General features: G+C 40.6%; 2 protein-coding genes across 2 annotated transcripts in view; both read left to right on the forward strand.

The window, feature by feature from the left end:
- The window catches only part of EXOC3L4 (exocyst complex component 3 like 4), a 75,626-nt gene extending 70,082 nt beyond the window's left edge, over positions 1-5,544 (forward strand). The window contains 3 exon segments of the mRNA XM_042446538.1: positions 2,488-2,520; positions 2,522-2,607; positions 3,922-5,544. Coding sequence (XP_042302472.1) covers positions 2,488-2,520; positions 2,522-2,607; positions 3,922-4,084 — 282 coding nt within the window. The 3' untranslated portion in view covers positions 4,085-5,544.
- LOC121934963 (cytochrome c oxidase assembly factor 8) overlaps positions 1-20,913 on the forward strand; it is a 723,331-nt gene that overhangs the window by 95,860 nt on the left and 606,558 nt on the right. The gene's annotated exons all lie outside the window — the stretch shown is intronic.

Here is a 20,913-nt window from a genome sequence, read left to right on the forward strand (position 1 = left end):
ACACTTTTCGTTTTGAATGAGTTAGCCAGTTCTTTGGCTTCGGGTCCAAAAAGATGCTAAACCAAGGGTGCTGAGTCACATTCTTTCCATACCGTTTCCATAACAATGCAAGTAGTGGTCTGTTTTATCGCTGGGCTTTTTTGTTCCTTTTCCTTCATGCTGCTGTTTTGATTGTTCTCAGTCTTATTAAATTTGTTCACCATGCCCACCACCTGTGTGTGACAATGTTTGAAATAAAAATGGCTTATGGCTCACCTCAAGAAGAAAAGGGCAGAGAAGCACTGCCCTCGTGCTAGAGATAAAATCTTTTCATATTTCATCCCTACAGCCAGAACAAATAATTCAGCAGCATTTTCTCCCCTCCCCAACACAAGGATTTATGTCTAATATCAAACACTAATAATAATTTGCTTGGGGCATCACTGGTGTGGCATAGTGGTTTGAGTGTTAGACTACAACTCGGAGACTTGGGTTGATTCCGGCTTGGCCATGAAACCGCTGGATGACCTTGGGCAAGTCAGTCTCTCATCCCAGGGAAAGGCAATGGGAAACCTCCTCTGAACAAATCTTGCCAGAAAACCCTATGATACGTTCGCCATAGGGTCACCATAAGTCGGAAATGACTTGAAGGCACACAACACACACACACACACACACACACACACACAAATTATAATTTGCTTGGTGGACATATAAGTGGAAATTTGTTTGCACAAAAATACACTATGGCTGAGAACGCTGATGATCAACATAACTACAGTGGCAGAGCTCCATTATCATAAACTTCCTTTAACCATTACCTACCTTTGCAGCCTGGCAGAGCCAAACCAAAGTGTTTTCCAGGTACTGGAAACAGAGAACTGGGAAATCATCTCTACATCATTCTTCTGGACATGGACTGCCTTGATAATAGGCAGCTGGAGAGACCCCTTAGGGTTCTCCCACAAGTGCTAGTCCTGGGGGGGGGGGCACCATGACCTTAGACATTATAACACAGGTTTTTAAACTGATGTTTAAGCTGGAGAATAACATCTTTGGCCATAAATATCACACAGCATTGTCTCTCTCATTGCGCTTTGCCTTTAAAGTGTTTCGTAGAGCAACCTTTTCACTGAAGGAAAAAATGTCAATAGGTTCCCAATATGCTGCTTTACCATTAGTTGTAATACATCCCTCCCAACTGCATTTCCGATAGGTAGTCACATGGTGTCACTGGACATAAACTGAGCCCAAACAAACAGCGCCAAAATAAAACTGCTTCAGGCCACTTGGAAGTGTGCTATTAAATGATGCATGCATCCTAACAGGCCGGAAGTAGTGCCAAAGCCACGCCCACAGCTTCTGGCCTTTTAAGATGTGTGTGGCATTTAAACAGCATACCTCTAAAGTGACCCAAAAGCAGCTTTATTGGCCTCTCTGTTGGGCCCAATTCTCTCTTCTCCTCTTCCTCCACACTATTCCAAGCAAGCTCTTTCCCCTCCATTTCTTTTTTATTAAATCATAGTACCATAACTCGCAATAGCATAAAAAAATTAAAATTAATAACTTAAAAGGCACACTGGATAGGGCAAGACAGACAGGCAGAATTAAGAACGATGTGAAAAAGAGAGCATGTGGGACATTGATAATTAAAACAGCACCTTTACATTATTCCAGAGAAATGTGTTTATGAAGCTCCCAAACTGGTATGCTTTCATTTCCTTAAATAACACGATTGAAGATGGGAGGCTCAGTGTGATAATATCTTGGAGAGGTGCTGTAGGTGTCATTTTCCACTGCCCCAGTCCTCAGTGCTTTGGGAAACACTTCTGTTGGGGTGCTGTCAGTCTGTAACGATCCATTTTGGGGGTCACCTTTGGTTGCTCACAACTGTAAGTGTGCATTGCCAGCAGTAACGTTATTAACTTAGAATCTTGTAACGGCTAAATTGGATGCCAGATATTGTTTTCTGGAATACAGGATGCAAATATTAATAGGTATTCTTCACATCTTATTTCTTTGTCTGCTCTTCAGAGCTGCTGCCATTTGGGGAGTTCCCATGACTGCATTTTAAAGACATCGTAAAAGATGGGAGTACATTCACAAATATCTACCATCTTATCCCATTTAGATTTTTAGTGAATGTTTTAATTCCTGCCAAATGAAAATAGCCAGGTAATAGTTGCTTTAATTTTGACTAGATTGTACCCACTGCTAATGATGTGGCTTTAGAATAATGATCGCATCTTGAATTATTTGAGATTAGACCGAATATTAATAACAATTAATAACACCTAATGAATTTTGGAGGGAAATGAAGCAGGTAGCCCTGGCAGTACTATTATGTATTCTTTGTGTTGTTGTTGCTGTTTGTATTTGTATTCTCCTGCATACATTGTGCATCATAATTCTTTAAAAGCATTACAGAGATATAGTTGTATCTATGAGACTTAAATACTTTCATCTGAAATACAGATCATAAATTAAAAAACACATATATTTTCCTAGGGTTCAAGTGCTGACGGCTCTTTCCTGCCATTCTGTACATGCTAACATCATTGGTGAGAAGAAGAAAGACAAAATCAAAGAATATATTAAGAAATTGTCTCAGGACTACCCAGACATCAGGTATGGTGTATAACCCCTTCAGATGGGATAGCTGGAACTAGTACATGTTTTCTGTCTTGCTAGTGACAGATAAGAAGTGCAACTGGTACTTTTACTGATTAGAAAGTTGGGTGCTAAGTCCCCTACAAAGCACATGTATCTCTTGCTTCACACTGATGTATCTGCAACTAACCACTGTTGCTTTATTGAATGCACCCCATTTTCACAGGGCAAACAATTCAAATAGAATTTTTCCACAAGTTAAGTTACATTCTATTTCCAATCCACTGGATCTGCAGATAACCTAACATGCAGGACACTTCCTATAAGAAAAGCTGCAAGCGCAGTGTTTGAAGATAAGACTCTATTGTTACCCACCTCGATCCCCAAAAAGAAGGGACAGGATATAAAAAATGCATTATTATTATTATTATTATTACTACTACTACTACTATTATTAGACACAAGAGCCCTTGGCTGGGTGCAAATTGCCCTAACCAATTCAGAAGAAGCTTAGAAGTGGTATGCTGGATTGGAAACATCTGGTGGTGGAAAGCGAGGTTATATGGGACCTTATGGGTGCTGCTCTACTCCCTTCTCTTTGAAAATATGAAATTCTTATAACCAGATACGCTATTTTTGCTTTTTACAAAAAGACAGTGTATTTCATTTTAAATTCTTGGTTGCATTCTGCAGGACACATATCTCTGTCCAGCATTAGCAGTTTTCATCTCCCAACCACCACCACCACCATAATGGCTAAGATCCTGACATCAATGATCCTCTTTGCATTAGCTGTCAAACTCTGGGATGGTGAAGGGGAGTTCAAAGGAGGAAGGTGCAGCTAGTAAGGGCTCACGAGGGAAAGAAATGAGGGTCCCAGATGAAAACTGGGACACACATAGCCAAGTAACACCAAAGTATGGTCAAGATGGCAAAAGTTATCAGTGAGGAAGAACACACAAGCTAGAAGATGCCGCAGCAGTTTGCTTTTGCCTGGGCCTATTGGGAAGGACTAGATTCTACTTCCTCCTCTCTGTTCTTCCTTGCTGAGTTAACTACTTGTGCACTTTGAACTCAGTTTGCAGCAACTGAAATAACTGGAGGAGAAGGAGAAAGACACTGGGACATTTTTGCAAGATTTTCCTTAAACAGGTGAAAGAAAAGAAGTACTGTAATGCTCACTTTTCGCCCATGATAATTGGAGTGGCTGTTTGCTAAGGATTATTGGGAGTTTTTCTTTTATTAGCTGGTTTTGTTGCATTTGTTGTTTTCCGTGTCCATTTTTGTTCCCTTTGATCCACAAAAAAGCAACACTTTCTTTTCATTTTGCAGGAAGGAACATATTTTGGCTATTCTTGCTCTTCGAGGATTGAGGCAAAACAAGAGAAAAGCGATAGCTGACCAGATGGATGGATCCTCAGAAGAGTTAGAATTGGGATTTGATAAAAGGCTGTTTGCTGAAATTGAGCTTTCCAATATTATCTGTTGCTATTAAGGAAAAAAATCTGCAAATATGAAATGTAGCATTAAGATTGTTTTCACACATGTCACACTGTATATGCTAATAACTATTTCAGCTCTTCAAGAAATGTTCTTTATGTAGCCAAAAATCACTATCCCTGCCCAGGAGGAAGGCAACAGCAAACCCAGAGAAGCCCTGAGGTGGTTTTCAGAAATATGAAACAATAGTCTGGAGAAGAAAAAGGCCTTCATAGGAAAACAGTACCACAAAATAATTCAGTGATAACTAGGCACTCTGAGTTGGCATAAAATGCTGATAAATACTCAGAGCAGGGGAATGGAAAACCATAAAGTATTAATGGAATAGATTTTTCCTGTAACAGTCAGGCTTCCAGCTAGACAACCATGAACTGGAGCACTCCATACTGTTTATTTATTATAATATGGTGGACTTTCCTTCTTTGGAAATGTTTAAACACAAATTGGATGGGCATCTTCAGGACTACTTCAGCTGTATTCCTGCATGGCAAAGGGTTGAACTATGCGGCCCTTGTGAACCCTTCTAGCTCTAAGATTCTATGATTTGCTATTTTTGTTTTGTGATTTTCCTAGAGATCATTTGGCTATTGGGCAGCATGGAACAGTAACACATAAGTAGAAAGCAATAGTTAAAAATAAATACATGCTTGTTGCAGAACACCCCCCCTCCCTTTGTCAACACAGGAAATTTATACAGTCAGCACTCCATATCCACAGATTCCTTAACCACAGATTAAACCATTCACAGTTTGAAAATATTTAAATATATGTATAAATTCAAAAAAGAAAAAACTTGATTTCACCATTTTATATAAGGGACACCATTTTACTATGCCATTTTATTTAATGGGACTTGAGCATCCATGGATTTTGATATCCACAGGATGTCCTGGAACCAAACCCCAGTGGATACCAAGGTCTCACTGTATTGAGTCAGATTAGTTCAGGCAGCTAAGTACTGTCTTCAGTTTTCTTTAGCCTGGTGCCCTCTGTATGTTATGGACTACAAGTCCCATCATTCCCATCATGGACAAAAGTGAAGGTGATAGTCCGTATAATCCAGAATTTCTGGAAGACACCTAGTTTGTTTAATATTTTATTAATTTATTCCTACATTTTTAGCCTGCTCTTTAGTCAAGAGACAAATATTAAGACTCCTAAAAGATGATTGACTGAAATCAATAATTAGTCAGTCCTTGTCTTCATCTTGCAATCTAAAAGATATGAGATGCAAGGAAAGTGACTGAGATGGATGATGGGGAAAATATAATGATGATGTTTGTTGATTCAGTTGCTCAGATTGAGAGTAATTTACATTCTACTGTGCAGCACTCCATATCTTTTATTTTATTTTTAATTTTCATTAAGATTTTATCAAATTACATTACTGTATAACCATCATTATGTCAGTTTACACATTTAACATTCATTAAACAATGATTAAATTAAAGCTTATATTTTCTTCTCTTCTCTGTAATGTGTATTCTCTAGTTCCCTTAACTTCCTATTTTGTTCCAAAAAGAAAGCATTGATTCTTGCAATTCTCTTATTCCCATTCTAAAATGAAATGTCATTTTCAAATTTGGAATCTAATACCTAGATCCCCAACTCCATTTCATTAGACTAGAAAGCTGGACCAAAGCTAACAAAATGAAATTCAACATGGAGAAATGTAAGGTACTGCACTTAGAGCAGAAAAATAAAATGCACAGATATAGAATGGGTGACACCTGGCTGAATATGACAACATGTGAAAGGGATCTAGGAGTCCAAGTAGACCACAAGTTGAACATGAGTCAACAGTGCGATGTGGCAGCTATCAAGGCAAATGCAATTTTAGGACTGATCAATAAAAGTATAGTGTCTAGATCAAGAGAAGTAATGGTGCTTTGGTCAGACCCCACCTAGAATATTGTGTCCAGTTCTGGGCACCACAATTCAAAAAGGACATTGAGAAACTGGAGCGTGTCCAAAGGAGGGCGACTAAAATGGTGAAGGGTCTGGAAACTATGCCCTATGAGGAACGCCTTAGGGAGCTGGGGATGTTTAGTCTGGAGAAGAGAAGGTTAAGAGGTAATATGATAGTCCTGTTTAAATATTTGAAGGGATGTCATATTCAGGAGAAAGCAAGCTTGTTTTCTGCTGCTCCAGAGAACAGGACCTGGAACAATGGATGGAAGCTACAGGAAAAGAGATTCTACCTCAACATTAGGAGGAACCGCCTGACAGTAAGGGCTGTTTGTCAGTGGAACACACTCCCTCGGAGTGTAGTGGAATCTCCTTCCTTAGAGGTCTTTAAGCAGAGGCTGGATGGCCATCTGTTGGGGATGCTTTGACTGAGAGTTCCCACATGGCAGGGGGTGGACTGGATGGCCCTTGCGGTCTCTTCCAACTCTATGAGTCTATGAGTAAAATAAACACTTTTCCCTCTTGTATGATATGTAAAATAAGTAAATGACATTTGTTCATTGCATTCCCCCTGTTTTTTTCACTAAATTTTAGATTTGTTGTAATTCTTTTTCCTTCTTTTCTTTGACAAATAGATATATCTATAGTTTTTTGTGGGTTTTTCAGGCTATGTGGCCATGTTCTAGCGGAGTTTCTTCCTGACGTTTTGCCAGCATCTGTGGCTGGCATCTTCTGGAAAGGACTTGGCTATATATATTGTCTGTCAGACAACATATATAGCCAAGTCCTTTCCAGGCAAACATTCTCTGAAGATGCCAGCCACAGATGCTGGCAAAACGTCAGGAAGAAACTCCGCTAGAACATGGCCACATAGCCCGAAAAACCCACAAAAAACTATGGATGCTGGCCATGAAAGCCTTCGACTTCAGATATATCTATATATTTCCCCCTCCTCAGAACAATAAGCATTAATTAAATATTCAATTTAAGATTTCCTATTTCCCTTCTAAATAATCTATCAATGGCTTCCACTCTTTGCTGCATTTCTCCATATTCTTTTTATTTATTATTGCTGTTACTCTGTCCATTTCTTTCATTTCACAGAGTTTCAATTTCCATTCTTCTATCTTTGAAATATTTTCACTTTTCCAGTTTTTAGCAATTAATAATCTTGCAGTCATTATTAACTATAATACAATTCTCCAATATTTATTTTCATTTGCTTTTCCCAACCTCAAGGTTATGTTGAGAAGGTATAATTCTGGATCTAAATAATAATTCAGCATATTGGTATGTATTTCGGTCCATTTTTGTTTTATTTTATTTTATTGCAGTTCCACCACATATGTATGAAGGAGCCTTTCCCTTCTTTACATCACCAACTGCACTGGTATTAAATACATAATAAGCATGTGTTTTACTTCTTTATTACAGTCCTTCCCAAATGTAATAATTTTAAAGAGTTCTGTTTCTTGCACTACTGGATGTATTTGCTTATCTTCTGTGAGTCAGACACTGATAATATTTGTAAAGACAAAAATTAAACTGCTGCCGATTCCAACATTGAGTAACATGCTGAGGTCCAGCCCATGTGTGTGGTTGGGAAGAGTGTTTCATGTGAAATGGTAGAAATATTCATCATCATGGGTGACTGGAACTGGGTAGGACTAGGTTCATATTCAACTCAGCAGTGAAGTTTTTGTCTTGGAATATTCAGTATACAATCAGCCCTCCACATTTGTGGCTTTGACTTTTGCAGATTTGATTGTTCACAGATTTTATTAATATGTTCTTTCTAAGAGGTATTCTCTCAGGTTAAAAAATGTTTTTCCGCTTTAAAGGGAGGGGTCCTGTGTCCTGTATCTCTCAGCCTAACCTATCTCACAGGGTTGGGGATGATATAATGGAAAGGAAGAACTATATCACCTTTTGCTCTTTGAAAGAAAAGTAGAATAAAAAGGTCAGGTTCATGTAAGTAAAAATTATACTGGAGGATGTTGCAGATGGAGTTATCATGTACTTCCTTCCTCAGTGTCCGCTGCCCCAGCTGTGCAATAGCAGAAGGAGGATTCACTGGTGTTGCTCCACCCTTTCAGCCACCAAACAGTTCTGGGGATGCATGAAAGCATGTTCCAGCTGCCTTTGCACTTGCAGGAAAGTGCACAGGAGCCTTGGTGGCACAGTGGTTCAATGCCAGTACTGTAGCCACAATGTTATGAGTTTGATCTCATAGGGCTCCAGGTTGACTCAACCTTCCATCCTTTCCTTGGTCGGTAAAATGAGTACCCAGCTTGTTGGGGGCAATTGGCTTACATGTTGTATACCGGTTAGAGAGTGCTTAGTTCACTATGAAGCGGTGTAAATGCTATTGCACTAACACTTAGTGCACAGGATGCTTCTTTTTACCCAGCTTTGCAAGGGCAGCCTGGGTACACTCTTCAGTAGCTGGAGGGAGAGAAGGATCTGCAACCAGGAAAGTCAGGATATGTACATTAGTAAAAGGTAACTCTCTTCATGAAGGGGCACCTTTCCTTGAGGCACACTTAGAAAAGTTACAAGTTACATAACAATCTAGGCCTATTCAGCCAAAATCAAAATCAAAGTAAGCCTGGCATGACTAGCTAAACATTCCCTATCTACTCACAGTTCAATGGGGATATTGGGCTTAGATGATCCTTGGGAGGGAGGGTAGCTAGGATGTTAGGCTACATAGTCTCATCTGACCAGTTCCCATGGGTCTCTCTTTGTTCTCATGGCCTGATGTTTCCCTTTGAGGTGTTTATAACTTCCTTTGGAAGTATCTCAAACTGTTGCCCAACAGGCCTTCTTACAGGACAGTTCTCTCTTATGCCTTCTGACTCCTTTTGACACTGAACACCAATAAATGTAACTGTAAACCAAACACATCATTAATCTTTGTGTACCTGAATAACAGAATGCCCATTATCACAGCAGGGTTGCACCAAAAAAACCCACAACATTTTGCACAAACCCCCACCACATGTATTTTTATGCAGAATTATTTCCTTTTAAAACCCTTGCGATGTGTGACCACTGAGCAAAAATTGTGCAGAAATATTCATTTTCCCCTACAGTGAGAAAACACTACAGAAATTATTTGTCTTCACATGCAAGGTTGATATAATAAACTATTTCCATCTCAGAAACAAGCACATTATGACCAAAAAAAAATTCCAGCTTAACATTCACATATATCTATGTGAAGAGGTGGTGGGAAGGTTGGTTGCTTAGCCAACAGGAAAGTTACCTACATCAGTGTTACTCAAAAGTGGTGGTCCCTAAACCAGTTGTTCTTACTGTGTGTCTTCAAGTCATTTCTGACTTACGGTAACCCTAAAGCAAACCTATCACAGGATTCTCTTGGCAAGATTTGTTCAGAAGGGGGTTGCTTTTGCCAAGAATGTGACTTCCTCAAGATCAGCCAGTGGGTAGGCAATGGCAAGTCTCGGAACAAAACCTGTGAAAAACATACAATGAGAGAGTTACCTCATGTTATCATAAATCAAAAATGAGTTGAAAACACACCTCAGGTTCTACCTTCTTCATTTATTCTCTAAGATAACACACCCCAAACACTGAAACTTTTCTTCATAGGGGAGTTGTAATCAGGTGTCAATCACATGCCCAAGGATCTTTTAGTGACTCTTTCTTTTGCAGCATTTGTCTCTGAGCATTGCTTGCCCAACCTTTCTGAAAATTGGCTTTGGCAATTTTATTTCCTAGTGTCACCTAAAATGCTAAGGTCCCAGGAGGGCACCTACAATTTACTTCAGTAGGGGAATGAATTTAACTCAATAGGAAGCCGTGAGAGGGCTTTGGGTAATGCTTTAAAAGATGGGGTCTAGCCTCTGTATAACACTTCCAAACCAAATAATTCCATACTGCAGATTCCAAATTTTATTTATAACAGCAAAGGGAAATCAACTTTCACTCAAAGACACTCACTCACACACACATATAAGAACTAATGCTATAAAGATGATAGCTGATAGTGATTTCAGAGGGTTAAGCAGAGGTCAGTACTTTACCAGATTCAGGCATGGAGCTTTGATTGGTGGGACTGCAGTGGATGAGTCTGGCTCAGCATGCAGCCTGGATCTGGGTGGGCCTGCATGTGCCAAGGAGTCAAGGGAGAAATGGGCAGGGTATCTGTCTGTCTGTCTGTAGTCAACTGAGATCAAATTGGGACTGCCCCAAATGGGCATATTTATAGCAGGAAATGTGTCCTGGGGCAGTTTCTCAGGAGTTGGAGTAGATTTTTCCAGAAGAAAGAATGGCCACACATAAAGATGTCATCTCCAGATGGAATAGCCCTTTGATTACCAACCTTTTGGCAAGTACCCGGTGCATCAGCCACCATTACACTCCTGTGTGAAGCGATTATTCAGATTCCAATCTCAAAGGACCAATCTTGTCTACATGCGCTAGCACTTCCCAACCTACCAGATCTCCATATTTGGGCAGGCTATTGTCTTCACATTGGGGTGCCTTCAGTGACTATGTGACCAAGCATCCCTTTTAATATTAAATTGATATCAAAGGTTTACTGGAGTGAAGGGGGGTTATTCTGTGGGGTGACACTAGATCATTTGGATAGAAAGAGGAAGAAGCAAGGGTTGAGATTAAATACATGCACGGCATATGACAGTGGGATTTCCTTGTGGAAGGGAGGGGAAAGATGTAATCAAACAGAAAGAGGTAGTGAAAGAAGGAAAAAATTAAGATGACTATAAGAGCACTGAAGTGTCAGGTTTTGGTGTTGCCCAGATATTTGGGGTTCCATAGCAGACACAGCAATTGCCGTCTTTAAAAATTAACCAACAATTTGTGGTAAGCAATTATTCACTTTATTTGATCAAAATATCTGTATTCTGCCCTCTATCAAAAGATTGCAGGGCTGTGTAAAATAAATGATTCATTTCACAATATGCAAACAATAAACGAGTTTAAAAGGCTGAAAACATATTAAATAAGTTTAACAAGTTAAAAAGAGAGATTATTGCTAGGTAAATTAGTTTAAAACAACTTAAAACCATGTATATGTGAGTGTTTGTGTAAAACCAGTTAGGTCCCAGAGGCTTTAGTGAACAATCAAATGGTCACTTGACACTGGAATGACAACAATGTTGATATCAATCAAGCCTCCAAGGGGAAGGTGTTTCATAACTGGGCTGCGACAACAGAAAAAGCCCTCTCCTATACACACACACACACACACACACACACACATACACACACACACACACAGAGTGTATTGACCTGAGTGATGGGAGGACTCTTCCAGCAGATCTTAAAACTTGGGCAGGCACATGTGGGAAAGTGCGCCTTCAACTACTGAGGTCTCAAGCCCATTACCAGCATCTTGAATTCAGATTAGAAATGTAAGTCAGCAGCCTAGCTGCTCCATTTTGCACTAGCTGCCATTTATGAGACACCTTGAAGGGCAATATACCCATGTAGAGTATATTGCAGCAGTCTTATCAGGAAGTTACCAGTGTGTGGACTACTGTAGCTAAGTTATCCCTGTCCAGAAAAGGTCATACCTCACAAACCAGTTAAAGCTGGCCTCAAGTGGTTCAAGGCATGGAGTCTACCCAGGTCTTCGGTGACAAAGAAGGATTGCTCTAAAAGTATTTCCAAGCTATATACTTGCTCCTTTAGTTGGCTTGGCCCTGGAGGAACAGATAATACATTCTAGAACAGTACTGTGCAGTCTTATTAAAAAAAATGGTGTAAATTGTTTTGTTTTCTTCAACAACTGTACACTTGCCTTTGTATTTCTTCCTTGACTTTTCCTCAGTAATTCCAAGTCTGCTATTTTCTGTTAGTACTGCAGTATGGTGTCATCTGCTCAATACAGGACCCACAATGTTCCCTCCTCCACGTTTCATGCATCCTTCCCCAAGTTGAATCCTGCTTTACATATGATATGTTCAGCATACAAATTAGGGTGTTAAAATGCAGCCTTGCCTGGCCCCCTTGCCAATTGGGAACTGTTCCATTTCTCTGTATTCTGTCCAGCTGCTAGCCTCTTGTCCTGAGTAGAGGTTATGCATCAGGACAATCAAATATCGTCCTGATAAGCATTTCTTTAAGAGTAATCCATAGTTTTTCATTTTCTACACAATCAAAGGAACTGCTATAATCTATAAAGCACAGGCTGATTTTCTGAAATTCTTTGGTGTGCTTCATTAACAATCTATGTTTGCAATACTGTAATAGTTTAATTCCACTTTAATGTTCAATATTGTATGTTTTTAATTGTATTTTTTAGAATTGTAAGCTTTCCAACTTTGGAGGAGTGAGTGAAATATAATAATAACAACAACAACCCTGGTGGTGCAGTGGTTAAATGCCAGTACTGCAGTCATTCACAGCCACAAGGTTGTGAGTTCGATACCAGGGACTCCAAGGTCCACTCAGCCTGGCATCCTTCTGTTGGTTGCTAAAATGAGTACCCAGCTTGTTGAGGGCAATTCACTTACACATGGTAAACTGCTTAGAGAGTGCTTAAGCACACTGATAAGCAGTATAGAAAAGTACTTGCTATTGCAATAATAATAATAATAATAATTATTATTATTATTATTATTATTATTCTGCTGTTGACATTCAAAGCCCTCCATGGACTGGCCCCTCCTTACTTATCAGATCTTCTTTCTCCTCACCTTCCCACCAGGGCCCTCCGTTCTGGTAGTCAAGGGTTCCTGTCCCAGCCCAGGATTTCCTCTGCCCCATCCCGGATTCGCCCCTTTTCACTTGCTGCCCCTCACTCCTGGAACCTTCTTCTTCCACAAGCAAGAGCCATCACTTCTTTAACCAGCTTCAAAACAGAGTTGAAAACCATCCTATTCAGAGAAGCCTTCCCAGGCATCGCATAATTGTCGCTTACTATCTGATGTTCTGTTGTTGGCTGTTTATCGATCCATTTCCTGTATTGCTATGTATGTATATGTATTATCCTACTTGTGAGTATGTATTTTCCCTGGATAATGATTAACCTTCCATTTTGAAGCCAAGCCCTCCCTTCAGTCCATCTGCCTTGGTCCAGGCCTCGGAGGTTGAGAGGAACTGCTGGACCTCTTACCCTTTCCCGTCACCACTCCCTTCTCCTTCTGTGTCATGTCTTTTTAGATTGTAAGCCTGAGGGCAGGGAACCGTCTAACTAAAAAGATTGCATGTACAGCGCTGTGTAAATTACAGCGCTTCATAAATAAAGGTTAATAATAATATTATTAATAATAATAATAATAATAATAATAATAATACATCCCACCCCATACACGGGCTTGCTGTACACGGCCTTGAGCTCATGCAGACAGCAAGCCTGGGAGGGACAAAATGGTGTGCACACCTGTGGCGCATGTGTAGCGGCATGCACAGAACCGTGCCGCCAGTAAAATCAACAGGACTTGAGGTTCCACAGTTTTTCCCATGGGGGGGTGGTCAGGAACAGATCTTCCACGTATACAAAGGGTCCACTGTAATGATAATAATTAATAATAATAATATCCCTAGTGCCTCTTCCTTTCCTGAACCCAGTTTGGGCACCTACCCCAGTAGCTCACTGAATGTCATCTTACCAGAAAGTTTCATCTGCTGGCACTCTCTTGTTTCCTTTTGGATTGTCTCATCATAGGATTTTCATGGTAAAAGACATCCAAAACTGGTTTACCAGTGCCGCCTTCTTTGCATTGCTAACAAGTGGGGCTCATGGGGCCACTGCCATTATCTCTGAGAAATCATCTGCCAGTGTCATCCCCACTACAGCTGCTGCCCAGTAGCTGTTTGGTACATTTAGTCTTGCTCCCCAGCAAAAGCTTGTCTGACATAGGAAATCCAACTAGCAGCACTGGTACCATCACCATAGCCTCTTGCATCACAAGAGCACGCAATCCCACCAAAGAGGAAAGGCAGGGCAATGGTGGGGCAAGGGACATATATGGATGCAAAAGGTTGGCTCAAAGGAAAGTACCAAGTATTGGAATTTGTAGTACAAAAACTAGTTTTCCAGGCTCTTCCAAGTGACTACTATATGCTATGAGCTGTAAATAGGGATAACTTGGATATACAACAAAAATGAAAAATTTATAGCAATCCACAGGACAGATTTAATCTCCCATTAGCTCTAGCGAGCACAGCAAAGAGTACTGTGATGCAGTCAGTAGTACAACATACAAAATGCTGAACATTGCCCATTTCTGTTATACAAATCAAAGCTACATTTCAGTTATGGAACAGAGATTTTAACACAAAACTATAAAACTGTCCAGCAGAACTGCCAAAAGGTCTGGTCAAAGGCAGTAAATATTCATTTTTTTACAGCTGAGGAACCTTGAAAACGAGAGATAAACAATAAACTCAGTGCCAACCATGACAGAGAATGTTACTTGCTCTTCCTTAACTACTGGAAGAAAAAATCAAAAACTTGCTGAATTACAGCAGGTAACTCTTATTATTCATCTGCAAATCCCAGTCTCCAAGGTCTGGTATCTTTTGTGAGGCTCATGGTTGCATAGCAAACATTTAACTGGATGCTGTAGAAATCACTCCATTGAGGCAGACAGTTTGAAAAATGGCAGTGAACACAGAACGAACCTGAATAAATGTTGGAAATATATTGGCTTTATGTATTGCTTGACTAGACTAGACCCCTTGCATCAATTGAATTTATCTACATTTTGACTCATTACTATTATTCATTATAATTATCATTTAGTTCAGACTAAATAACAGGAGTCTCTCCATCTTATTTAGAACTCTGGCTTACCATTTGCATGGCCATTCAGCTGTTCTCTTTGTGAGTAGCTTCTGGCCAACTGGGGGCTTGTCTTAATTATCTATATAACCCAAATTCCCCATGGGCTGGCAGTATCCTGTTTGCACTACAGCCCCCCAACACTGAATTGGGTCCGGGTTGTTTACACAATAGCTGAACTCAACTCAAGGTATTCATCCCTTGTCCCACATTAAAAAGACTAACCTTTTACTCCATGTTTTCCAGAAAATCCAGAGTAAAACTGGTCCCTGCAAGCATCCCTGCAGAGTCGCTCTGTGGCTATGAGTTGATCTGTGGTCAGAATGTGGCTAGGCAATTCATTCTGACCTCAGAGCACCTCACGGCTGAAGCTGTAGTCACAACTGGCTTGTAGGGACCATATGGGAAGTCAACTGCCTGTCATCACTGCATTTTGCTGCAGCAGGCAAAGGTGGAGATTCAGATAGAATTCAGGGCCAGAATACCCTGCGGGTAACTCTTGGTGTCAACCACCCAATTGGCCTCCCATACCACACCATACAGAATCTGAGTAATGCTTTTTGTACTAATGTTACTCATAAATTGTAATTTCTGCAGAACTGTGCTGGAGGACCTAAAACACCTAGAGAAGTGTGCTCTCTAGGAATCTCTTCGTCCTCCATTGTGACTTCTGGTGAAAGTTGACCATAGAGTCACACTGGAGGACCTAGAGATTCCTAGAGAGAACACAAGGTTGGTCCTCGGTATCTGTGGGGGATCTGTGCCAGACCCCACCATGGATACCAAAATCCACCAATGCTCAAGCTCGCGTTGCCCCCAATGGGGACGTGTGCATGCAGCCATGCCACCATTAGGGACAGCCTCCATTATCCCACGACATCACATGCACACAGCCACACCACCATTAGGGACAACAGAACTTAATGGCAGCACAGCCATGTGCACGCACTGCAACAGGACAATGGGGTCTGTCCCTATTGGTGGCACAGCCGTGTGTATGTACTGCCATTGGGGACAGCGCAGGCTTGCCATCCACAGATGCTTGGATCCATGGATGGTGAGTCCATAGATACTGGTGGCCAACTGTATTAATCAAATTCATGAATAATCAGATCTGCAAAACTCTAAGCCACAAATGTAGAAGGCTGGCTGTAGTTGTATTTTTAATGCCAGGCAAAGGGATTTTCTGCCTCAAGAAAGAATAATAACTTTGCTGGTGTTGGGTACCATGCACCTGGAATTTGATGGGTCAGAGGTCCTTAAATAAATCTTAAATGTAGAATATCTGAACTTAAGTTGTTGTTGCTGTTATGTGCTGTCAAGTCAGCTTTGACCTATGACAACCCTATGAATGAGAAACCTCCAAAGGATCTTGTTATTAACACCTCTGCACTAGGCTTGCAAACTCAGAGTCGCGACTTTCTTTATTGAGCCAATCCATTGCGAGCCATGCTTTGTGTTTTATCATGGCAGAGAAAGAGGAAAATGTTTTATTTTGATGTTCCTCATATCTCCAATTCTCCCGTCCTCCCTACTCAGTGGTTTCCAAATTTGTTTCAAAAGGTCTTGTAGAGAGATTATATATGGTTGCAAGGAAAGAGTAAAAGAGAGTTTTTCTCAGGGGATTTCCTCATATCTTGCATAATAAATGGAAAGATCTCCTGTAATGCTGGAAATATAGTGACAAGGTAGGATTTCCTGTGCTTTCATCAAGAGATGAGATAAGTCTGTTATGATAGTGAATGGACACAATGGAGGTCAGGGCATCTATACCATGGAAAGGGGATTTCAACCACATCGGGAACTGGACTTTCCTCACTCCTAATGTAGAAAGCTAAGCTAACGCAGAGTGTATATGTACTGCAGAATTATAGCAGTTTGACACCACTTTAACTGCCAGGGCTCTATCCTACAGTTCTTGGGGTTTGTAGTTTGGTGAGGCACTAGAACTCTCTGACATACCAGACTAAATATCTCACCAACTATACATCCCAGGATTCTGTAGAATAGAGTCGTGGTAGTTAAAGTTGTGTCAAACTGCTTGAATTCTGCAGTATGGATACACCCCATCAGGTATCTTGTTACAGGTAACCGCATTGTTTGAAACTCATTACTAGTGCTATGGGACCATGGTATAAAACAGGTGTTGGCAACTGTGGAAGAAGGCACATCAAACCCCCCCCCCAGAGATCTGGGAGAGTCATACCCCCTATACTCATTCCTGCAGAAACAAAATCAATCCTTTAACCCCCATTCCTATCCACAATGGATTTGCCATTGTTATTCCCTGAAGCTGAGATAATGTGACATACCCAAGGTCACCCAGTGGGTTTCCATGGCCAAGCCAAGATTTGAACCCTGGCCTCCAGAGTCATAGTCCCAATACTCAAACTACTGCACCACACTGGCTCGTGTGTGTGTGTGTGTGTGTGTGTGTGTGTGTGTGTGTGTACATATGCATACACACACACACACACACACATTGTGCAAGAACTGGTTTTGACTTAACCACAATAAAGTCATTTCATTCTTACACCTTATGTTCCTTTTTAAATGTGCTTTCTTAGACACTCATTGCAAAGATAATTTGTTACAACTATTATTTATAACTTGTTACTTTCACGTTCAAGGGTTGCTGTGACAGCATTAAAGTGAGCAGGCAGTGGACTGTGGTTCCTGTCTTCAGCACTAAAATGTTCATAAACGTTTGTAATACTCTCTGCAGTCGAGCTAGGTCTCATTTCAGTACACAAATAGTCAGGCATTTCATTTCTTTCTTACTGAATTGGGACCTAAAATGGTTTACAGCAGAATTAAAATGAGCACAAATTAAAAACAGATTTAAAAAAGAAAAGAAAAGAAAAAAATACAGGTAAAAACATACAAAAGGTTATAAGGTTAAACAAATGATAGTATTAAAACACTCCAGGCTTTTCAAACATTGCAGCTGACCATTTCCTTTTCCCCGCTTTGCCAAGCTAATCTGATTTGAGAACAACTGGGCAAATCCCAGTTTTTATATTACACAGATTTCTATTCTGTGTTGTAATTTAATGACTCACCCATCTTTGCAGAGCTATAAGGACTGAGATTTAGTCATGCTTTGAGAAGATTTACTTGAAAGGGACTTATGTTATTCACCTTTTTAGGGTTGAAAGGCTGCACCTACAAAGTAGAAATAATGCAGTTTGACACCACTTTAGGGGCTGCAGCTCCATCCTATAGAATCCTGGGATTTGTAGTTTTACAAGATCTTTAACCTTCTCTATAGTGTGCTGGTGCTTCCTGAAATTACAAATCCCAGGATTCTATAGGATGGAGCCATGACAGTTAAAGTAGTGTCAAACTGCATTATTTCTACAATGGAGATGCATCCACAGCTATTTCTTTGAAAAGTCCATATCAGACTGCCATAGCTATTCATTTCCATCAGACCCATGGCTCTAATTCTTTAAGTGAGCTGGAATCCACTGGGAGACCTTGGGCAAGCTGCACTCTCTCAGCCTCTGAGAAAGGCAAAGGCAAAGCTCCTCTGAATAAATCTTGCCAAGAAAACCTGATAATAGGTTTGCCTTAGGGATGCCATAAGTCAGAAACGACTTGGAGGCACACAACAGCAACAAAGGGTTGGATTTGGACTTAATCATACTCTGAATAGGTACTTAGGTTAATGATGACCAGCTCAAGTCCTATTGCTTTTAGTGGCTCTGCTGTAAGTACAACTGAAGGCATTAGTGACATGATAAAAGCACTCTGGGTTTGAGTATGAACTTTGAAGGAGTTATCGAAGGTGCATGGTTCAGAGGGACAAGTCAGGTGAGAGCCAATGTGGCATAGTGTTTTGAGAGCTGGACTATGACTCCTGAGACCAGAATTCAATTGCCAGCTGGGCCATGAAACCTACTGGGTGACTTTGGGCAAATCACATGCACTCAGCCTCAGGGGTAGACACCTCAGTCTGGCTAATGCCCTTAACATCAGTACAGGAGGCAAACTTTATTTTCTCACATAGCAAGATTTTCCCTCCACAGTACTATCCTCCCCCAGTTTGTTGCCCTTCAGATATGTCACACTACAACTCCCATTACCCTGGCTATCATGTGGATACCAAGTTGGGGAGGCTGCTGTATGCCACACATTTGCTGAAACCTTGTTGGTATCTTCTTCTTGTTGTTGTTGTGTGCCTTCAAGTTGTTTCCAACTTATGATGACCTGGCCTAAGGGAATCCTATCATGGGGTTTTCTTGGCAAAATTTGTTTGCTATTGCTTGCCTCTGAGGCTGAGAACATGTGACTTGCCCAAGGTCAAACCTTGGTCTCCAGAGTTGTAGTCAGCTCAAACCACTATGCCACACTGACTCTCAGAGGAAGGGGCATAGCATGAGATTTATGGCTCAGAGTATTTGAAGGGCCATACCTCTCATCATCAGAGGAAGATAATGGCAATCAGATCCTGGTGAAACATCAGGAATAAACTCAGGAATAGCCCGAAAAAACCACAAAAGCTATGAATAAATCTTAAAAATAAAAAATGTGATTGGTTCATTTTAGGTCTCCATAAGTCAGAAAGAACTTGAAGGCACACATCAGCAACAACAGCTGTTCTATTCAAGTCTGCCTGAGCTTTAAGTATTCCTAGTCTTCTTCAGTGTTCCTAGTCTCTGGAGCAGCAGAAAACAAGTTGAGGAGGGAGTTAACTTGTTTTCTGCTGCTCCAGAAAACAGGACCCAGAGCAATGGATGCAAGCTACAGGAAAAGAGATTCCACTTCAACTTTAGGAAGAACTTCCTGACAGTAAGGGCTGTTTGACAGCGGAACACACTCCCTCAGAGTGTAGTGGAGTCTCCTTCCTTAGAGGTCTTTAAGCAGAGGCTGGATGGCCATCTGTCAGGGATGCTTTGATTGAGATTTCCTGCACAGAATGGGGTTGGATTGGATGGCCCTCGCAGTCTCTTCCAACTCTATTATTCTATGATTCTATGATTCAAGTACTGCAGGGGAGGCCTTCTCTCTATCCCACCACCTTCACAAGCCTGGTTGGAGGGAACATAGGAGAAGGCCTTCTCTGTGGCTGCTCCCATGTTTTGGAAATTCCTTCTCAAGGAAGCTAGGATTGCTCCTTTTTGTTGTCTTTTTTTTTTTACAGGTTAAGATCTTTCTTTTCCTACAAGCTTTTGGAAATTGATTTCTAACAAGATAAGGGCTTTTTATGGTGCTGTATTGTTTTTAACCTTTGTTTTAATTCTGTTACTATTTAATACTGTTTTAATCTTGATTGTCTATGTTTTTTTTTTAACTATTACTCTGGAGACCCTACTCAGCCATGAAATGCACTGGGTGACCTTGGGCAAGTCACACATTCTCAGCCTCAGGATGGTAATGGCAAATCCCCTCTGAAAACAACAATTTTTATTGTATTTTCTGCTGTTTTGTAAGCCACCTTGGATCTCAGTCTGGTTAAAAGGCAGGTTATAAATAAAGGAGTGGATAAGTGGATGGATGGATGGATGGATGGATGGATGGGTGGGTGGGTGGGTGGATGGATGGATGGATGGATGGATGGATGGATGGATTTGTTCTCAGGAAAAAAATACCCCAAATATATAATTTTGTCTGGAAAGGGTTCAACTAACTTCAAAAGCTAGATTTGCTTCTTCTTTTTTTTCAGTCATGTAAATCCACATTTATAAAATAACAAGCAGAAAGTGAAACATCAAGCATTTTAGATTTCTGGTGCTGTTCAAGAGATTCTCAGATTCTTAATGCAATCCATTTCAAAAGCCCTCTAACCTGCTGTTAAGAGCAAATTTTTATGAAGCTGAAAAGCTGTATTGAAAACAAATGCAGTCAGTCAGAATGTGGACACCCTGTTCTCAGGCAGGAGCAGCGTTGCCCTTCCGATGATCGTAATAATGTTAAGTACAGAATTAATTTATGTTGTTGGCAATACAATTACTGTTTGCGAGGGAAGAAACAGGTCAAGAGTGTTAAGAGTCCTAGAACTAGAACAGAGGGAAATGTGGACTATCAGGAGGCCTCTGATCCCATTTTTACTCATGCAATTGGTAAAGATGGATTTCCTCCCCATTGTCACAAATGTTTGCTTTATTGTGTTTTATAATTACTTGATTGGAGAA

This window comes from Sceloporus undulatus, chromosome 1 (assembly GCF_019175285.1).
Source record: "Sceloporus undulatus isolate JIND9_A2432 ecotype Alabama chromosome 1, SceUnd_v1.1, whole genome shotgun sequence".
In the NCBI taxonomy this organism is placed as follows: domain Eukaryota; kingdom Metazoa; phylum Chordata; class Lepidosauria; order Squamata; family Phrynosomatidae; genus Sceloporus; species Sceloporus undulatus.